An 18,644-nucleotide genomic window follows, 5' to 3' on the forward strand; every position below is an offset into this window, starting at 1 on the left:
CTTGAGGAAACTCAAAAAAATGGAGTAGATTCCACCAGCTGAATTGGCTCCACACCACTATCTATTTTGTGGAGAACATTCAGTAGTGCGTTTTTAGATAGTGCTTCAGGATTTTGAGAATTGTCAGTTCCCTCGAAACTAAATGAGGCCAAACACAGGCAGATTGTTTAGGATTACTTTTTGAAGAATTTATAATGCATGCCATTTGCGTGGCTGATCATTCCAGATTTTATATAACCAAAATAGGAAAATGTGTTATTGGTTTTCATTAAATTTAACAGCATTGCTGTAACAGAGATGTGGGGAAAGATGCACTGAGAAGGAAACAACGACTATGCCAGATAACTTTACTGCATATCCGCGTTCCGAATTCTTATATGTAATTAACTGAAGATAAAAAGTACTTCCTGGCAGCATCCTAATTCACAAACTCAGAATAATGCAACTGAGGTGTCAAACAGTAGAGACGCACAAATACAAACACACAAATGATGTGTCAGTTTACGCACACACACACTCAACACGCGCGTAACAACATGCACCATGCTCGTATCTGGATATTAGTTTATGGGCGATACTATATATACATCTTTCTTCAAAACACAACCAAATAACAGTCTCTTTTGGGCCTGCACGGCCGCTGTGTGCCTTGCCTGTGACGTCAGCAGCCATGAGTCCCTCGGCCCGGATGATCTTCAGCTGCAGGTAGCCCACGTCCTTCAGATTATGAAATGACCGAAGAAGGCTCTGGAACGAAAGAAAGCACAGCGAACAGTTAGTGAGTCCATTCACAATCATGTCTTCCATCGCTTGGCGTGATGCCGCCCAACATCACCTGACATGCATCTATAGACATGCATATGCAGAGTGCGGAAAACTTAATTCTCCACATCCAATGCAAGGTGCCTTGAAAGTGACTATTCCAATTAAACTGTGTGCCAGTCAAGCCAGCATTGCTATTCTTCTAAAGACGCGTTTGTCGCTCGTAATTCTAAGTATGCTGCTCTGCAAGGGAAAAAACTCATGGGCGATCAAATTAGCAACAGACAGGTATAAAGGTATAAAGTGCTGGCCGCTTTTTTATTAATAAGAGAATGTTGACACTCTGTATTCACCTGATCGCTCCCAGGGGAGATTTTACAGTTTACAACCATACGACCTTGCAAGCTACGCCTAAGAAACAGTGAGCAAAATGTTTTTGTCTGAGCCTTATTGTTATGGCCGATATTTATCACCCGGATTAACTTCTAATCTGTTTTTATCACATTTTCTTCCTGGGAACCATGATCACACCACACAGTGCAGGAAAGGCACACATACGTCTGTTTATAGTTTTGAAGTTAGGCACCGGGGTGTTACCAATAGCCGTGCTAACATTTAGATGTCGGTGGTATATACGGCTTGTTTATTATAGAAGGGATCACATTCTGCTGTGGGAGCTGGAACCGCAATGCAGCTTGTTTAAAGGGGTTGTGACCTACTCGAGGGAAGGGAGTTCACAGTGGCGGCTCCTCCGCTATGGTGGAGGAGCGTCGCCCCACTGCTTTTGAGCAGTGGAAAGTATACTGTTAGTTATTATCATTTTATGTTTCCTTTGCGGGTGGGCGAGGCAATGCGTAATGACTGCGCAATGACTGTTTGGTCGGCCCTCTCGGGCCACCCAAAACAGTCATGCGCACTTTCCCTGTTCTCCATGCAGGCTGCATTACAGCCTGCATGGAGAACATGCGCCCATTCCTTGGTTGACTGTCGAACCAGGATAATCAAAACCAATCACAACCCTGCAATGCAGCTTTGTGATTGGTCAGGTGAGTCTGGCTGTTCTTCCTGGCATCCTGTTCCTCGCGTCCCATGAGGAGAGCAGGAACAGAGACGCGGGACCCGGCGGCAAGGTAAGTGTATATATATTTCTTTAATTGTCTTGCATTGGGCAACCCTGTACCCATGTGCATCTCCCTACCCCCGCGAGTCATGCTAGCTGCCACTGAGCTCACAGAAAATGGCAGGCTAATATTTCCAGAAGACACCTGAACCACTCTTCGGGCTCCTCTTTGCCCTCCTCTGGGACCCGCTTTCTACCGTGACTTGTTGATGAATCGGACTCAACAATGGCAGCCCCAGACGGTGCTGCACTCTTAACTTTAGCACTTTTTACAGAAAATCCTCGCTCAGTTTGTGAACAAACTTATTCCATTGCCAGGCACTGCCCACTCTGTTGTTCACATAGCAGAATACTAAATTAGTTGAGGAAGTGAGAGAACTGTCGTATTTCTTTCCCTCTTAATCAAAATATAAAAATGTGATAGATACAAAGTCTTCAGCAATTCATTTGCTGTCACTAAGAGGCCCGCAGAGTAACATTCCATTCTGTGATTATTTGCTCACATTTCCGTTGCAAAATGGTTCCAAACTCCAACCAACTATAGTCAATTCGGTTTTGACCTTGAGCCACGTAATTTGTGCTCCACCCTTACACGTCACAGAAACGTTGTTTTTGAATATACTCCACCATGTTATCCGTGTGCCTAACTTTATTAAGGTTGAGTGATGCATTCAAATGTACTCCTGAAGTGTATTCACTGTACAAAACTTACTCAAGAACGTGTGCACATTAATGTTTAGTTTAATCTTGAAAAATTGTAGTGCTCACTTATATTTATATTTATGTCTCAAATCTTAATGCATTTATTTGAAGCATATTGCATATGCAACTGTGTATGCACTACTGATTTTGCAGATATTTTGAAGTTATCTATAGTCCTGTATTCGAAATGCTAAAATAGCTAACTAAGTTAGCTTGTCTAGGCCTTTATTTCTTAACATGAGATGCATTTTTCCGTGCTCTGTTTGTTCTTTTCTTTGCAGGTGTGGTCTCATGATTTCATAGCTAGAGAAAAGAGTATTGCATATTAGTGATATTGAGGCCTGAGAAGCAAAATCTTGGCATGGGTGGGATGATTTAATGAGCAGAAGAAGCCTCCTATTAATTGCATATCCGGAACAAGGACGCCCAAAGTTACAACAACCTTCTATGCTTTTGGAATGGGAAATCTAAGTGCTGTTGCCGATATCAACGGTGGGAAGAGCAGAAACAGTGGTATGCAGGCAACATCAAATAGGATGATGGCTTGAGAAACTTCATGGGTTTATTTGGTGTTCACACATGAGCAGAGCAGACCCTTTTTGGATTTTGATCAGAGCAGATCCCTTTGGACTTTGAGGGGCATAGACCTCTCAGTATCATTTACACTTGCGTGAGTGTAACTTTAAGCTAACACTTATTTCCATGTGTTACAAGACTTCTACTGAAGTTTTTATTATGCTGACACCTTCCAGCATTTTAAAATCTCCATGAGACCTTTTTTTGTGAACCATCCTCATTCTAGACTTAGAGCCTGATTAGACAACCCTTAAATTTGTTCATGTTTAGGAAGGAAGATTGGAGTTTCTTCAAGGAATGAGAATTCCTGTTTCCTGGTATCTGTATTGCTGTGACTGTATTCCTCGTATGCCTTATACTACTGGTACTGAACTTATTTCAGCGTTTCAGCTAGTGGTTATGATTTTGTATCTTTATAACGTGAGTTTGATATGCACATAGGTTGGATTGATTATTAACTTGTAATAAACCCATTTAACTTTAGTTACTAATCTTAGTCTTTATTATTTGGCCATATGGGTTACACAAACTTTAAATTGTTTTTTTGAATCTCGACTCCCTTTTGCCTCTTGGTCAACAGAAAGATCTATCAGGTGAGAAATGGTCACTGCTTCCTGCACGCTCCCAAACACAAATGCAGGAGTCCTGCTAAACTATTAAGCCACGTCCCTTCTTCATGATAGCCCAAGCTGTCTTATAGCCACGTCACCCATTTTGAGACTCATCGAGGATGGATAGCTTCAGTCTCTATTGGGAATCCACTTTTAGGAGACTCAGTAAGAGAAAAAATGATGAATAGAAATTCTTCAGTCAAAACATGTTAACAACCGGAAAGTCATCTGAGCATCATTCTTATTCATTGTCTTTCTACTTGTCTGTGTCTTTACCTAAGGAAACTGATCATATGCAAATAAGTCTAGGGCAAACCTCATAGAAGAAGCCGAGTCCAAACTGCAAATTCTAGGTACATGCAAACCAGTATTGGAAAGTAGGGAGATCATGCCAGATTCCAGTTCTGCCAGCTACTTCTGGCCCAATCTGGGATCTGGCAAATAAGGAAAACATGTCCAGTTGTCATTTCCCCAACACTTTGGCACATTCAGCGGCGCCTGCACATTTTCGGTATTTCGTCTGGAGCAGCAATGTGCAGGCGATAAGGTAGCTTTCTGATTTTTTATTTCAGCTGGCCCAGAACAAAAGTTTGATTTAAACAACCATCAGCCCTCCTTTTATTCACCTGGCTGGGAGCCATTTGGAGCCTAACATGCAGATGCCAAAGAATGAAAGGAAACAAAGGCGCACAGCTTGTTACCACTTCACAAGTACTTAAGAGAAACTATTGGAGGCAGGTTTTCACCGTATTCGACTCCCTGTGTAAGAGATGGGCTTGCACAGTAAGAAAGCAAGATTTATCTGTCTGTATGAGTAATTACACAAATATTTATTTAAATTACACCTAATTTTTTAATGTAATTTTTTTATAGCATTACCTCAGTGTAGGGTGTCTGAACACTTTACAACACACACAGAGGCATAGTAAATTATACAAGTGTGTAAATAAATGAACAGGAAATGTTACATAAGAGAATGAGGGTTATAAGCTGTAGGAACCGCATATCATCCAAACTTGAAGACATTATATGCTAGGAGTGAATAATCAGGAGAAACACAAAGTCAGGCTTTAAAAGTTAATGCAGTGATTGTGGTTGTATGTACTAACAAGACTATTACTTCCCAAAACCTTTTTAACAACCTTAGAATGCCAACAGATTGAGAAAATAATCAATAAGGATCTGAACCCATGACTTAAAGTTTGCATGCAGCTCTCCAATGCTGATAAATAGATCCCTGTGCTATGTTGGAAGGCTTGCAACTTATGAAGCAGAGTTAACAACATTATCTCAGTGTCAAAAGCAGTAGTCGCCTCACCTCTCTAAATAAAATTTCAATCTGAGATCTGCATGTTTCATGATCTGCAGGCACATTAATCATGTATGTAACCCCGGGTGTAGTGTGCGTAGCGGGGTTACACGGAGGTCCACAGATTTGAAAACAAACTCTGTGAAACTCCGCTCCACTACGTTACGCCACCTGCCTCCACCCCCATTATAAAAAGTAATTAAGCATTATTAAAAAATTAATTTAAAACCACTTACCTGGCATGCGGTGTCCCCGGGCTGCCATTCTCTTCTTCGCCGTCTCGCTAATCCTCGTGAGAACTGCGCATGCGCCTGCGCATTTCTTGCAAGGAATGTGCATGCGCGGGAGCGCGCGCATGCCAGCCACGGCCCGTGGAGGGAGTTGCGGTGGGGCAGGGAGGCGGGGCATGGTGGGGGGTGATAAAAACCGGCATATGGATATTTGGAGGTAAGTAAACAATTTAATTAACAAAACGAATTTCGTAGCGTGCCGCTACGAAATTCGTTTTGTTAATTAAATTGTTTACTTACCTCCAAATATCCATATGCTGGTTTTTATCACCTCCCACCGTGCCCCACCTCCCTACCCTACCGCAACTCCCTCCTCGGGCCGTGGCTGGCGCATGCTGAGTTTTCACAAGGATTACCGATAGAGAAAAGAAGAGGAGGAGGACAGCCCGCAGATGGTGCATACCAGGTAGGTGGTTTTAAATTTATTTTTTAATAATGTTTAATTACTTTTTATAATGGGGGAGGCGGGGGCTGGTCAACTCCGCTCAGCTGCGGAGTGTGCGGAGATTTGCCTTCTCCGCGGAACATGGAGAAAGCAAATCTTCGCACACTCCGCAGGCGGAGCGGATGACTCCTCCTGGGGTTACCTCTATTCTACTTTATGAGTTAAAACTGTGACTGGACTAAACATAGAACTCTCCCAGAACCACTAGAGTTATCTTACCACTATTTTAATCCCTTCAAAATTATTAGGCACGCAATGATCTCTGCAGCTGGTGTCTTAACCCTGTTAGATATTTTAAAATGTAACCTCTTTGTGACCAATTAAGTAAATCAGAACAGATTTACTGTCACAAACGTCCTTGTTGCCAATTTCTATGCAGCAGGTTTAAAAAAATATATATAACTGGACTGTCAGACTCTGTTTTTCATGCTCCGCCCCTCGTGACCCCACCTCCTTTCCTCTGCCACACTTTGACCCCCAATTTATGGGTCCCCAGAGTAAATTTTTTTTAAATTCCAGCACTGATGCAAACAGAAAACTCCAGGTCTTATTAGGTCTCGCTATTGAGATCCATCTGGAGTTGGTAAACACAGCAAGCTCAGGAGCAGCATCTAGGCATAGCCCTCCAAACTAGGGAGATGCACTAAGACAACCATAAAGTGATGGGTGGAAATGTTTGAGAAAGCTCCCTGTTAAAACTGGGTACTATGCTAAGCATTCCATGACCTTTTAATGGATTTGCCTCGATGTGCCACCTTTTGCAATTGCAGAAACATATTAAAGTGTGCAACCTCACCTGGATGAATTCCCATTGGTTATTACATGGTAGCTGAATAATGTCTATTTATTACTTTTGTCACGTCTCATCTTACCTCTTTATAGGACGTCAAAATAGAATTTCCGAGGCATGCTAAATGGGGCGGTATTTGAAGCTAAAAAAATCTTTTGTAAAAGCAATGTATTTACTATTAAATGTAAAAAATATTTATGGTTTGTAAAAGTACCTTGTTATGTACAAGCAGGGAAGATGGAGCAGTTTTACAAGTGGCTCTGTACATTCTCCCTAGTGTTACTTAGATGCATAATAATGAATGAACTAATTAAATAATTGTAAAGAGCACGCATTACCCGAAGGTGTCTTAGCTCTATACCGGTCAGAATTAGGAGACCTACCCCCTGAGGATTTACCTCTGGCATAGCTAATGCCCTACTGAGAAAAATAAGCAGGTCTTCAACTGTTTTCTGAATAGCTGTAAGACAGGTTGCGAATGGAGGGCAAAAGGCAAGGAGTTCCATAGTTTCCCTCGGCAGTACAAGAGCATTCTTCCACCCCACTTTGCTTTGCTTATTCTTGGGACAGTGATCACGTGCTCCGAGATCGATCTGAGGTTTCTACAAGAAATATACCAGGAGAACCGATCCTGGAAAAAGGTCGGACCAGCTCTAAGAAGGGCCTTGTGGATAACGCAAAGGGCCTTAAATAAAATCTTCTTTTTCACTGACAGCCAGTGGAGGCCATGCATTAGATGAGAGATTGGTCCAAATTTGGGGACCTTCAATAATGTCTTGCTGCTGCATTTTGCAGAAACTGGAGCTTTGTTATCAGATTTTTAGAGGTGCCTAGATATAGGACATTATAATAATCTATTTTCGAGAAGGTGAGTCCCATCATCACCGTCTTCTGTAGATAAGACTGTGCCAATTTAGGACATCCCAGAATTTACTGGGCCACAGTAGACGGGCTTGCTTTCATTGATTTTATCCTCTGAATAAATATCAAAAAAGGACGCTGACCCCTCACCCACACAAGGTGGCATGCTTCAATATTGGGGTTGCTGCTTGCCTTCAACTAAGCCCCTTGCAGGCAGGCTCACAATGAGCTCTTTTGAGTTGTTGTGTGTGAGTTTAATTGATTCTGGGAACTACCAATTTAAGGTGTTTCCTTTAGTCACCTGGAAAAGTCCCTGATTGTTAAAGTCAAAGTTGGATCTCGACGGGCAAAAATTCTTTATCTATGTCCCATAAATAGATGTTTTAAAAAGTCAGTGACAACAGATTTTATTAGGTACCTGCTTCGTAGTTGAGTAAAGGTCAACATGTTTCTACCCCTTATACTTCTGCCTATTGTTCGCGGGCGTTCTTCAGGACCACACAGACCTGTGCTCTACGTGCTAGTTTCTAATCTCCTAGTCAATACTGTGTTCTATGTAGGTGAAAGGGAAATGTAAATGCAAAACCTCCAAGCTAGCAAGGATGATTTCCCTGTAAAGTTTTCAGTGAGAGAATAATAAGTAGTAAAAAACCACACAGAGCACATAGTCATTAGTACTCCTTTATAACTACATTTTACATCTAAGAGAATTTTTACTCGTTGTGCTGATGGCCCAATTAGTCTTACCCACCACTCACACACCACCAACCATGTTCACACTGCAAACGAGGTGTGAATGATAATGTCAGCTATTGTTCTCACATCTTTGCATGCTCACCTAGACTGCCTTTGTGTACTAATCGTAGGACCGGTGCAGTAGCATGCTAATACAGCCTCTATAACATTATTCTATGACTTCTATAATGTAGCCTTACAGTTAGAGCAACCAACTTTGGAGCTGGGGAACCGGGTTCGAGCTTAGACCCAGCATCCTGTGATTCTGGGCAAACCACGTAATCTCCCAGCTCCTACCAAAAAATGAAGGTGTCTTTGTTTAACGTAACTGGTGCTCGTGTGAAGCGCTATAATACCTTTGGGTCGAGTTTGCGCTATATAAATCTGCAAATAAAATACATATAAAGAGATAAAAACATTTATTCAGAGAGTGTCTGTGTGTTCAATTGAGTGTTGCTCTTGCAGACAGAAGCTTCCCACCTGTATAATATCAGCCTGTCTCCTCTGACCTTAATTCACCAACCTACTCCTCGCAGGGCAGGTTAAATAACCATTTTCAAATCCATATCCAATTGTTTTAAGGCAGCGCTGTATGAATCATCTTATGTTGGACATGTCAGCCATGAAGCGACCTGTGCAGCCAATGGATACATGTTTAATGTGCAGCATCAGTAATACATATTGATGCTACGTGTCTGTAAGATATACTCTTATAGAGCAGGTTGACTTGGGAAATGCCATAAGTTTCTATAAACTAACTACATTTGTCAATTGTTTTAATTCATTTGATATAACAAAATCCAGAGGAAGATTGCTCTACACAATTAATAAGCAGGTCTAAGTGGTGTTCTGTGAATGTATAGTGTGTGATAATTTGTCTCGATGAGGAGAATGATGAACCAATTTTTTAAGAAGGAAACACGTGATTAGCTCAACCACTCCTGCAACCTTGTCAAGTTACTGGATAAGAGACAAATATGTCTAAGAGGATAAGCATAGTGGTATGTTCTTGACTCTCTCCAACACCATATTTACATATAATTTGGATAACCTTATCACATAATCCTACTGGTTCTGAAAATGTTAAATCTATACCAAGTGGTTACACAAGGAACTCTGAAACACTTCCCATATTTTACAGTTCCCTGTAAAATATTCTTTGTAACTGTATTTTCCGCAATAAAAGCACCTAAACAGGCAATACTCTTTACCTCACCTTAACCCAGAGGTCTTCAAACTTTTTGATGCCGAGACCCCCTGGTAAAACCTTTTTAGGCGTAAGGACCCCCCTTCCGACAAAAGTTTCTAGAAACTGGTACTCCTCATCATCAACTTTTCACAACCATAAATGCGCCTGTTAGACCTCATCACATCCCTCCATCATTCATCCACCCACACTGTCACACATCCATCCATCCACCCTTTCATCCTTCCATCCATACATCCATCCTTCATCCATCCACCCTTTCATCCTTCCATCCATACATCCATCCTTTACCCATCCACCCTTCCTTCCATCCACCCATTATTCACCCACCCACCTTTTCACACATCCATCCATCATTCATCCATGCAACCTTTTATCCATTCATACATCCATCCACCCTTTCATCTTCCCATCCTTCATCCACCCACCCTTTCATACTCCCATCCATACATCCATCCTTCACCTATCCACCCTTTCATCCATCCATCTACCCATCATTCATCCCCCCACCTTTTCACACATACATCCATCCATCATTCATCCATCCACCCTTTCATCCATCCATCCTTCGTCTGTCCACCCTTTCATTCTTCCATCCATACATCTACCCATCACCAATCTATACTTCATTCATCCACCCTTTCATCCTTCCATCCATACATCCATCATTCATCCATCCACCCTTTCATTCATCCATCCACTCATCTTTCATCCACCCACCTTTTCACACATCCATCCATACATCCATAATCCATCCATTCATCCATCCTTTACCCATCCATCCACCCTTCCTTCCATCCACCCATCATTCATCCACCCACCTTTTCACACATCCATCCATCATTCATCCATGCAACCTTTTATCCATTCATACATCTATCCACCCTTTCATCCTCCCATCCTCCCATCCATCCTTCATCCATCCACCCTTTCATCCTCCCATCCATACATCCATCCTTCATCCATCCACCCTTTCATCCTCCCATCCATACATCCATCCACCCTTTCATCCATCCACCAATCATTCACCCCCCCCACCTTTTCACACATCCATCCATGCATCATTCATCCATGCAGCCTTTTATCCATCCATACATCCATCCACCCTTTCATCCTCCCATCCATACATACATCCATCCTTCATCCATACACCCTTTCATCCTCCCATCCATACATACATACATCCATCCTTCATCCATCCACCCTTTCATCCTTCCATCCATACATCCATACATCCATCATTCATCCATCCACCCTTTCATCCATCCATCCTTCTGTCCACCCTTTCATTCTTCCATCCATACATCTATCCTTCACCAATCTATCCTTCATCCATCCACCCATTCATCCTTCCATCCATACATCCATCATTCATCCATCCACCCTTTCATTCATCCATCCACCCATCATTCATCCACCCACCTTTTCTGTGCCTTCTTATGGGGAGGCGGGGGGTTGGGGGGGGTCAGCATCTCTCTGCATCGTCTTCCTTCTTCTTTCCCACTCATGGGAGGGCATCTCTGTGCCTCCCTGCTGGGGGCGGGGGACGTGTCACGGGACCCACAGCTCCAGGTGCGCAACATCCATTGAACTCAAAGGGCTACACTACAGCCCCCCCCCCCAGCTCCCCCCAGCTCGTGTATGTGAGCCGGGCTGTAACAGCTTCAGGGACACACACACAGTCACACCCAAGTACTTGACAGGTCTTTAAAAGACCTTTTACTTGTTAATGAGGCGTTGATGTTTTTCACACCTCGGTGTGAATTAGGCCTCCGCCGTGAGCACCCTCAGCCCAATGCCAGGAACTGCACTCTGCAGAATCTGCGACCCCCTTCCCAGGACTCCACGACCCCCCTGGGGGTCGCGCCCCACAGATTGAAGACCGCTGCCTTAACCCGAACAGACAAAACTACATATAAATCATTTTACACACAAGATTAGGCATCACATTACCTTTATGGCCTTGACAGAGACTACTCTGAATGTTGAATTGTTCTTTTGTTTGATTATGTGTTGTTGTTTAATTACATTTATTTTTTAATTGTAATTCCCATTTAGCTGGTGTTATTTATTGGTATACATATTTTGCAGTCATAAGCATTGGATTTGGTGTGTTAGTTATTGTTTACATGGCTGCTGTGCGAGTTATGGATTGTGCTTTAACAGTAACTTCTGAATTTCAGTGGATGTCTGGTTTTAATATGCAGTATGGTGGCCGCAAGCCCAGGCCCTGAGTCCAACCCCAGAGGAGCACTGTGTTTGGGTAATGTCAGCTTTAATAGAAATGTTTCAGGGCAGGCACAGCCAAAGAGTCGGAGGGCGGTGGAATCACAAATCAGCTGCAGGATTTGTGAATCTGCAGTGGACGATGGGAGCAAAATCTTCCTAGCCCAATACTATGCCTTAATGTTTTTTATTGGATTTGCAGCTTAAAATAAGATTCCATACTAACGGTTCAGATACGTCTAAAATGTAATTTCTTCATTCCCAGACTGGAATTTTTTTCTCAAACACTAATGTACAGATGTAAACCAAGTAAAGCATTGAGAAGGTTCATTCAGATCCATTAAGTGGGCCCAAAAAGTAGGAGGTGTCACAAGAATGACTTTCCTGTTTTAATACTTATAGGATCCTTTGCTCGTTATTACAGAAATCCCCTCACACTTCGCATGAAAGTAGAACTTTATTTAAGGAACTGTCTTTACTTGGTTTGATTTAAATCTGTTCAATTGTTTGGGACTATAAACCCACAGCCAAGCTTTATGAGTAGGGGCCACAAACCCATGGCAAGCTTCATGAGATTTCATTAGACCTTTTTTGAGGTTCATGGACCGGACACAAAGTTCACAGACCCTTCAAAATATCCAGCATAGGCCTATGACCAGCAACTAAAAAAGTTAGAAAATAAAATACAGCCTGGTCAAAAGCGGTTGGCAGCCTACGGTGGGTTGAAGGCAAAGTGTTAGACCTGACATCATTGGCTTGAGTCTCTCCTCCATTTTTTCTGTTTGCCTCCACTGTTTTACCATGTCTTGCTGGTATATGCTTTGGGCGCGGAGTCACTGCTGATCAGTGCCACAGCGCAAGTGCTCCCTATGTTAAATTGATATATCTATTGTATCCATGTTTGGCTTATTTGGTTTACTGTCAGACCCTAGTCTAGTGCACCAGGAGTGCCAGAGCTTGTAAATACAAATGCCGCTCGTGGGCTTGCAGCACGTGTTGTGCCACCCACAGGAGCGGCCTCGTAAAAGAATGTCTACGGGTCGGTCGTTGCGAGACCCACGTGCAGCCTAGTGCTGTCACGCAGGCTGCGCAAGTATACCTACTTGCCAGCCCCTTGAACCTTCCCTTGACTTCATGTTAGTCACCCCTATGGTAGGCCCGCGGGCAGGGTGCATTGTAAGTATAAGGTAGGACACGCCTGACCAAGTTGGCATGTCCTAATAGTGAATTACCGCCATCTTCGTTCTTCACTATTGCGAGGTAGCCTGCTCTCCATTAGTTAGAATGGGCCGCCGGGATTAGTAATGCTATGATCCTAGCTGGCTCGGGGAGCATGGTGCAATGTCGAGTTTGGTATCCCTGAACTCAGGGTTTAATTACGCATCCGTTGGTGTGGATGGTTTTTGGACTCTGGGTTTGAAAATAGCACTTTTAGAAAGTGTCTATTTTCTTGTCTAACCATTTATGGTTTCTGCTGGTCTTGCGTGTGTGTGACAGGAGCTGGGTGGCTCCACAGGTCTGGATGAGTCAGTGTGGGATGAGTGGGACATTACGTTGAGAGTAGGGGGAGAGTAGTTGTTGATAGCCGGCCCGGCCTGATACAATGCTGGCTCCACCTCCTGCCAAGCGGCTGATGGCTCTGTGCCTGCCATGGACGATCCTAGCCCCACCTCCTGCCAGGAGGCTGATAGCTCTGCTCCTGCCAGTGTCAATGCTGGCTCCACCTCCTGCTGGGCGTCTGAGGGCCCAGCCCTACTCAGTGAATAGGCCAGGTGCGTCTGCCTGGCCCCGCCCACAACAGACCCAGGATGTTGGGAAATCCCCTGCATGGACAAAGGGATCAAAGCGGAAAAGGGGTATAAGAGAAGGACCCCTGAACCAAGAATTTAGATCACTTCTGACAAGGAACCCTGTAACCAAGGACAAGAGGCCTGCTGATCTAAGGACTGCCTACCCCTTCTGCCAGTGTGCTGTTGTTGGGGGAATCCTGCAGTGCTTCTTTATTTTCGCCAAGGAACCAGGAGAGAGGAACTAGGTGTGTACTCTCACGCTTGCTAAGAAAATCTCCAAGGACTGGAAGAGTGCCAGTCTCCTGCCGAAGTCACAGGGCTAAATGACTTCATCTGCTAAAGTGCTCTTTGCTGGAAGCGTGCATCCAGCACCTCTGAAAGAACCAGCAATCACGACGACCAGACGCCGGGCCCGACCGACGCCAGCAGCAACGCCAGTGAGTGGGAGTACGGCTCTAGCTCCAGAGGACCTCGTGTCTGCACCGCTGCTGATCGCATCACCTGTGTGCCCCCTCGACGCCGTGAGCGCTGCTCACTCTGTGCAACCGCATCATCGACGTCGCCTGCTGAGGCCTGATCGACACCGAAGACGCGACGCCGGATTGCTCGACGCCGCTGATCATCGTGTGCTTCATTTTCCTAAAGGTACTGAGTTGTTGGGGGTCCGTGTGACCCCGGGCTCGACGTAGCGCTCCTCGCGGTCGACGCCGAACCTTTGGATTAACTTTGCCTCGACGTCGTGTAGCCCCCGTGTGGGTTACCCTGTTGCTAAGAACTGTATTGCCAAGAAGAAGATTTGCTTTGATACTAAAGACTTTTGTGCTAAAGAAGAAACTACCTTTGAACTATCCTTTTTCCTTCCCAACGTATTTATTCCGATTGTGTACAGTTTTGTCGTTATTTGGTCTTGTGCTAAGCCTTATATAAAAATACTTATTTTTATAATACTACTGTGTCGTGTCCATTTGTAGTGTATTCACGGTATTACTGTATGTGGTCATAAATGCTTAACACACAGCCTCTGAGATAAGCCTGTTCTGCTCTGCCAAGCTACCAAGGGGGTGAGCAGGGGTTATCGAAGGGTGTGATCCCCTTGCCCTGACTAGAAAAGGTGTGTCCCTATTTGTCAGAAGTGCATACCTCTGCCAACTAGAGACAGCCGGTTCTAACACAAAGCCTGACCTACAGCCTGGGCCTGCTGCTAACCTCCACTGTTCAAAGCCAAAAGCAGCGCGTAGCGGTGGTTGGCTAGCAGTGGCAGGGAACAGTCTCATGTGGTACATGATTGTAAAAAATACGATGAAAATAACAAGAGTTAGAGTGAAATTATGGTAAGCTTTACTTTAACCCTGGGCAATGAACTCCACTTCTCTCGTGGAGTATGCAGAGTTTTCCACTCTTCGCGTTACACGGAGCTTGTGGTGTTCCGAAAACTAGCAGAGCAGAGTTTTTTTCAACGCTCACACTCGTCAACATCAAGTTGACTACCTCAAGCGTGGAAAACCAACCTCCTGGTGAGATTTCTCAACGTGGGAGGTTGGTTTTCTCATTGCGAGTTGCCACGTATGCTTGCAACCGCTTGCGTTGAAAAACTGTCCGTTCGCATTGAGAAAGCTGCCGCTCGAGTAAAAAATCTACTCGAGCGGCAGAAAGAAAGCAGTGCCCGCTTGAGCTGTGCATGGTGCCGTTGGCGATGATTGCACAGTGCGGACAAACACCCGGTGCTGAAACTCACCACAAACAGCATTTATCTAACGCACTCCGCCACTTGCGGAGATTCGCATAGTGCGCCAGAGTTTTTTTGCACTACGTAGAACTCCGCGAACTCCGCCTAGGCTTACTATACTTATGATAACTTAACACATGTTTAAAAAAAACCTCAAAATTAACTTTAAAAAACCATGGTTAAAGTGTAGTTTTGGTTGTAAATTAAGATCAAAGTAAACTATTAAATTCCAGCAAACTAACCATAACGGATTATAACCTCACTTATTATGTCACTTATGACATGTTATATGACATCATTGATGACTTCACTGATGATTTCTAAACCCATTGATGTGCATCGGTTGGGTTTAAGGCCTGGACTCCAGTGAAGGGAACTTTTGCACCGCAGACATTTTTTTGTGTTGGAAAGTAAATTCTTTATCAACATGATGTGCTCCTTTATGTCATTTTCTGTGACTTTGCAGAAGAGAAAAGGATTGATAAATTTCCAGCTCAGTGTTTTCCGATTTGTGCTGATTCTTCGGGGGTGGGGGGGAACATTTACAAGGGAGGGGGGTCAAAAAAGTGCTGATGTACTAGTAACTGTGACACCGTTTCATCAATATGTATGAAATTTAGCAAACCTTAAGCATGTTTAGTTTTATGTTGTTATGTCAAGTTTTATACCGATCAATCAATCAAGCACTTTGAACAAAATAGTTTTGTGAAGCTAAATCTCCCTAAAAAAACATTTAATACAAAAAATACATAATGAGTAAAATTTTAATGGGTGATAATGTGTGATAATAATGGGTAAAATCAGGATTTGTGTTTTATGTCGTTTAAACCCCTTGCTGGCAATAATCAACCACATTACAAAGTTGCTCGTATGCGTCCTCTCTCTGTATATGTACATTATGACCTACGTATTTTGACTGCCTAAAATGCTGCAAACTTCACGCACTGGCATAGCTAATATTTGCATAGCTTGCATTTCAAAATCTGTATCTTTTATAACGGTTCTTTCATCTAAAGACAAAATCACATAAATGAACCACTCCATTAGAATAAAAGTGTATGAAATTCCACAATCATGATAGTCTATATTTTTAACCAGCTGCACTTTCCCAATATATATATGTCCGTGTGACTACTACTACTTATTTAAAATACTATTACCAAGCAACAGAGATCAGATAACGTTGAGCAAAGAAGCACGCAGTGAGGGGCACCTGAGATTAAGCATTTTGGGCTCATCAGCATAAATATTTTATCAAAGGGCAGTGGAGACTATGTTTCAGTTTTTCTGTTTTGCCAGTTCTATCACTGCTGGAGGTGACCTTTTTAAAATGTATTTTCCATCGAACAGGTGTCAGGCATGTAACGCTGCCTGTAGACTTTTTGCACAAGTAATCCTATGAGCATTGTGTTTTTCACCAGTCAATATTCCAGGTTTCCACTATTTCTGGCATCTGGACCGATAACGCAATTATGATAAATCGCAGATGGATTTTAGTCTACATTAAAGTACATGGCAAAGACAATATGAAATAATGCCTTTCCAGTTTCAGATCATGTCTTTGAATTTGTGTCTGCCAAATTATTTACCTTTCCATCCTACGCATTAAGACTTTACTATTGATACATATGCATCTCTGTCTGGAGATTTAGGGGGTGCAACTCCCTGCCTCCAAGGCTTGGGTACCAGGGCACCTCACTTAAAAATTACCAAAATTAAAGATGCCGGCTCCTGCAGGAGCAGGGAGCCAGCAGGGCCGTGAGGTTATATTTTTTTGTATTACTTTACGTTAAAAAACACTCATACAAATTCACTGAAGGAACAAAGGTTAAAGTGCCAGTTATAGTTTGGTGAAAATGTCAGTTAAAAATACGGTTTAAAACATACAAAACCACTGAAATCCACTGTTATAGCTACCGCAAGTAACTATAACTTGTGCCCTCCGGTAGAAGTATAACTTTATTTTGGTTAGAAATAACTAGTGGCGGCCCCTGCATTAGGGAAGAGGAGTGTCGCCCCCCTGCTGCCAGTGCCGCTGCAAAGGAGATAAATAAAATACATTTTTTTTCTTATTTCTTTTGCCCAATTTGTTATTGCTGCAACGTCCCCCAGCACTTAAATAGTCCAGGACAATCCTATTCTGGCTGTTGGTTTCTTGCCTTATTGGTAATTTGTTCAATCTAAGAGAAATTTACAATGGGACGTCTGTCTTGCTCGGATGCACTATAGGTTTTGTGGAGACCGGTATTGTATAAATCTATCCCTTATCAAGTGGAGTGACTGTTCTTACCTCTAGGACACCGCGCTCTATTTAGAGGATTAATTAATACAAGATTTGCTCTGAGCCCCATCGTAAATGGGAATCCTTACTGTGGGATATGCTTTTTAGCCATCTTCTGTTCATGGTCTAGATACAGACAGCTCTAATTTTGGATATAATATTATAGAAATTACTGGATGGGCAATAGCCTATTAGTAAAGAATACTATGACTTTTCAGCTTATGGACGTGTCTGACCCAGCCAATATCTAGTGCCCTGAAGAAGTCCTGCACTAGGACGAAACGCGTTGGCTGTACTGTGTGTAAAGTCATAAAAATGTGACTATGTTTTATCTACTGGAAATGAAAATGGAATAAAAGAAAAAAATGTTGAAGAACATCTTTATCGGCTATGGACTTAATAACTGTCCTTTTTTTTAAACCATTTTTATTGTTTTCATCTCATCAGCAAGTTGTAACAGTTGTATACACAGCAAATTTAGAACATATCTCGAGACATTAATATACAGTTCTTTAATTATTATCTATAATCTATCACTCTGATTACCTATCAGTACCCCCAGTTCATTCCTACCTCCTCCCCCCTTCACTCCTCATCCCCATCCGATCTGTCACTGTCATTGTCCGCAGGTGGATCAGATAACTGTCCTTCTTGATTAAGTTCTATTGTGTGGTGCACCTGTGCTTCTGTTTTGTAATGAAATACATTTGTTACCATTTTATTTTTTCCCTTTCCCCAGCCGTGACCTGTTTGGAGGCAGGGCCACCACTGCTGACTGGCAGCAGGGGAGTGGTGCTCACTCCACCGGTAAACACTGCACAGGCCATTTTGGCTGGCTGTCTTGCAACGGCCAGCCTGACTTGCGCAGCGTTAACTTCTTTAACTAGCTGTCTAAGACAGCTTGATGGAGAGCAGACACAGTGTCAAGGCAGCCTACTCCAGCCAATCCTGGTGCTGCTTTCATGCTGCTCATCTGCAGCATGAAAGCAACATCAGGATTTGAGTGGAGAATTCCACTGCTGCAGTTAGAGCGCAGAGGAACTCACGACTGCAGGAGACAAGCCAGAGGAGGTAAGTGCATTTTTATTTTTCATTTTAACTGCTTTTCAGCCTCGCCTCCAACTGAAGACCTTGTCAGTCGTGGTTCGTTATAAACACTGTTTATAACGAGCCATAACAGACAGCCACATGTGGCTGGTACCCTAAATATGTG

The 18,644-nt window shown here is 43.1% G+C and overlaps 1 protein-coding gene across 1 annotated transcript in view; it reads right to left on the reverse strand.

Moving 5' to 3' along the window:
• Positions 1-18,644, reverse strand: part of MCTP1 (multiple C2 and transmembrane domain containing 1) — a 1,759,297-nt gene that overhangs the window by 766,996 nt on the left and 973,657 nt on the right. Inside the window, exon 10 of the mRNA XM_086960921.1 lies at positions 654-747. Coding sequence (XP_086817047.1) covers positions 654-747 — 94 coding nt within the window. The remainder of the gene's footprint in view (positions 1-653; positions 748-18,644) is intronic.

Source organism: Lissotriton vulgaris, chromosome 3_1 (assembly GCF_964263255.1).
Source record: "Lissotriton vulgaris chromosome 3_1, aLisVul1.2, whole genome shotgun sequence".
NCBI lineage: Eukaryota > Metazoa > Chordata > Amphibia > Caudata > Salamandridae > Lissotriton > Lissotriton vulgaris.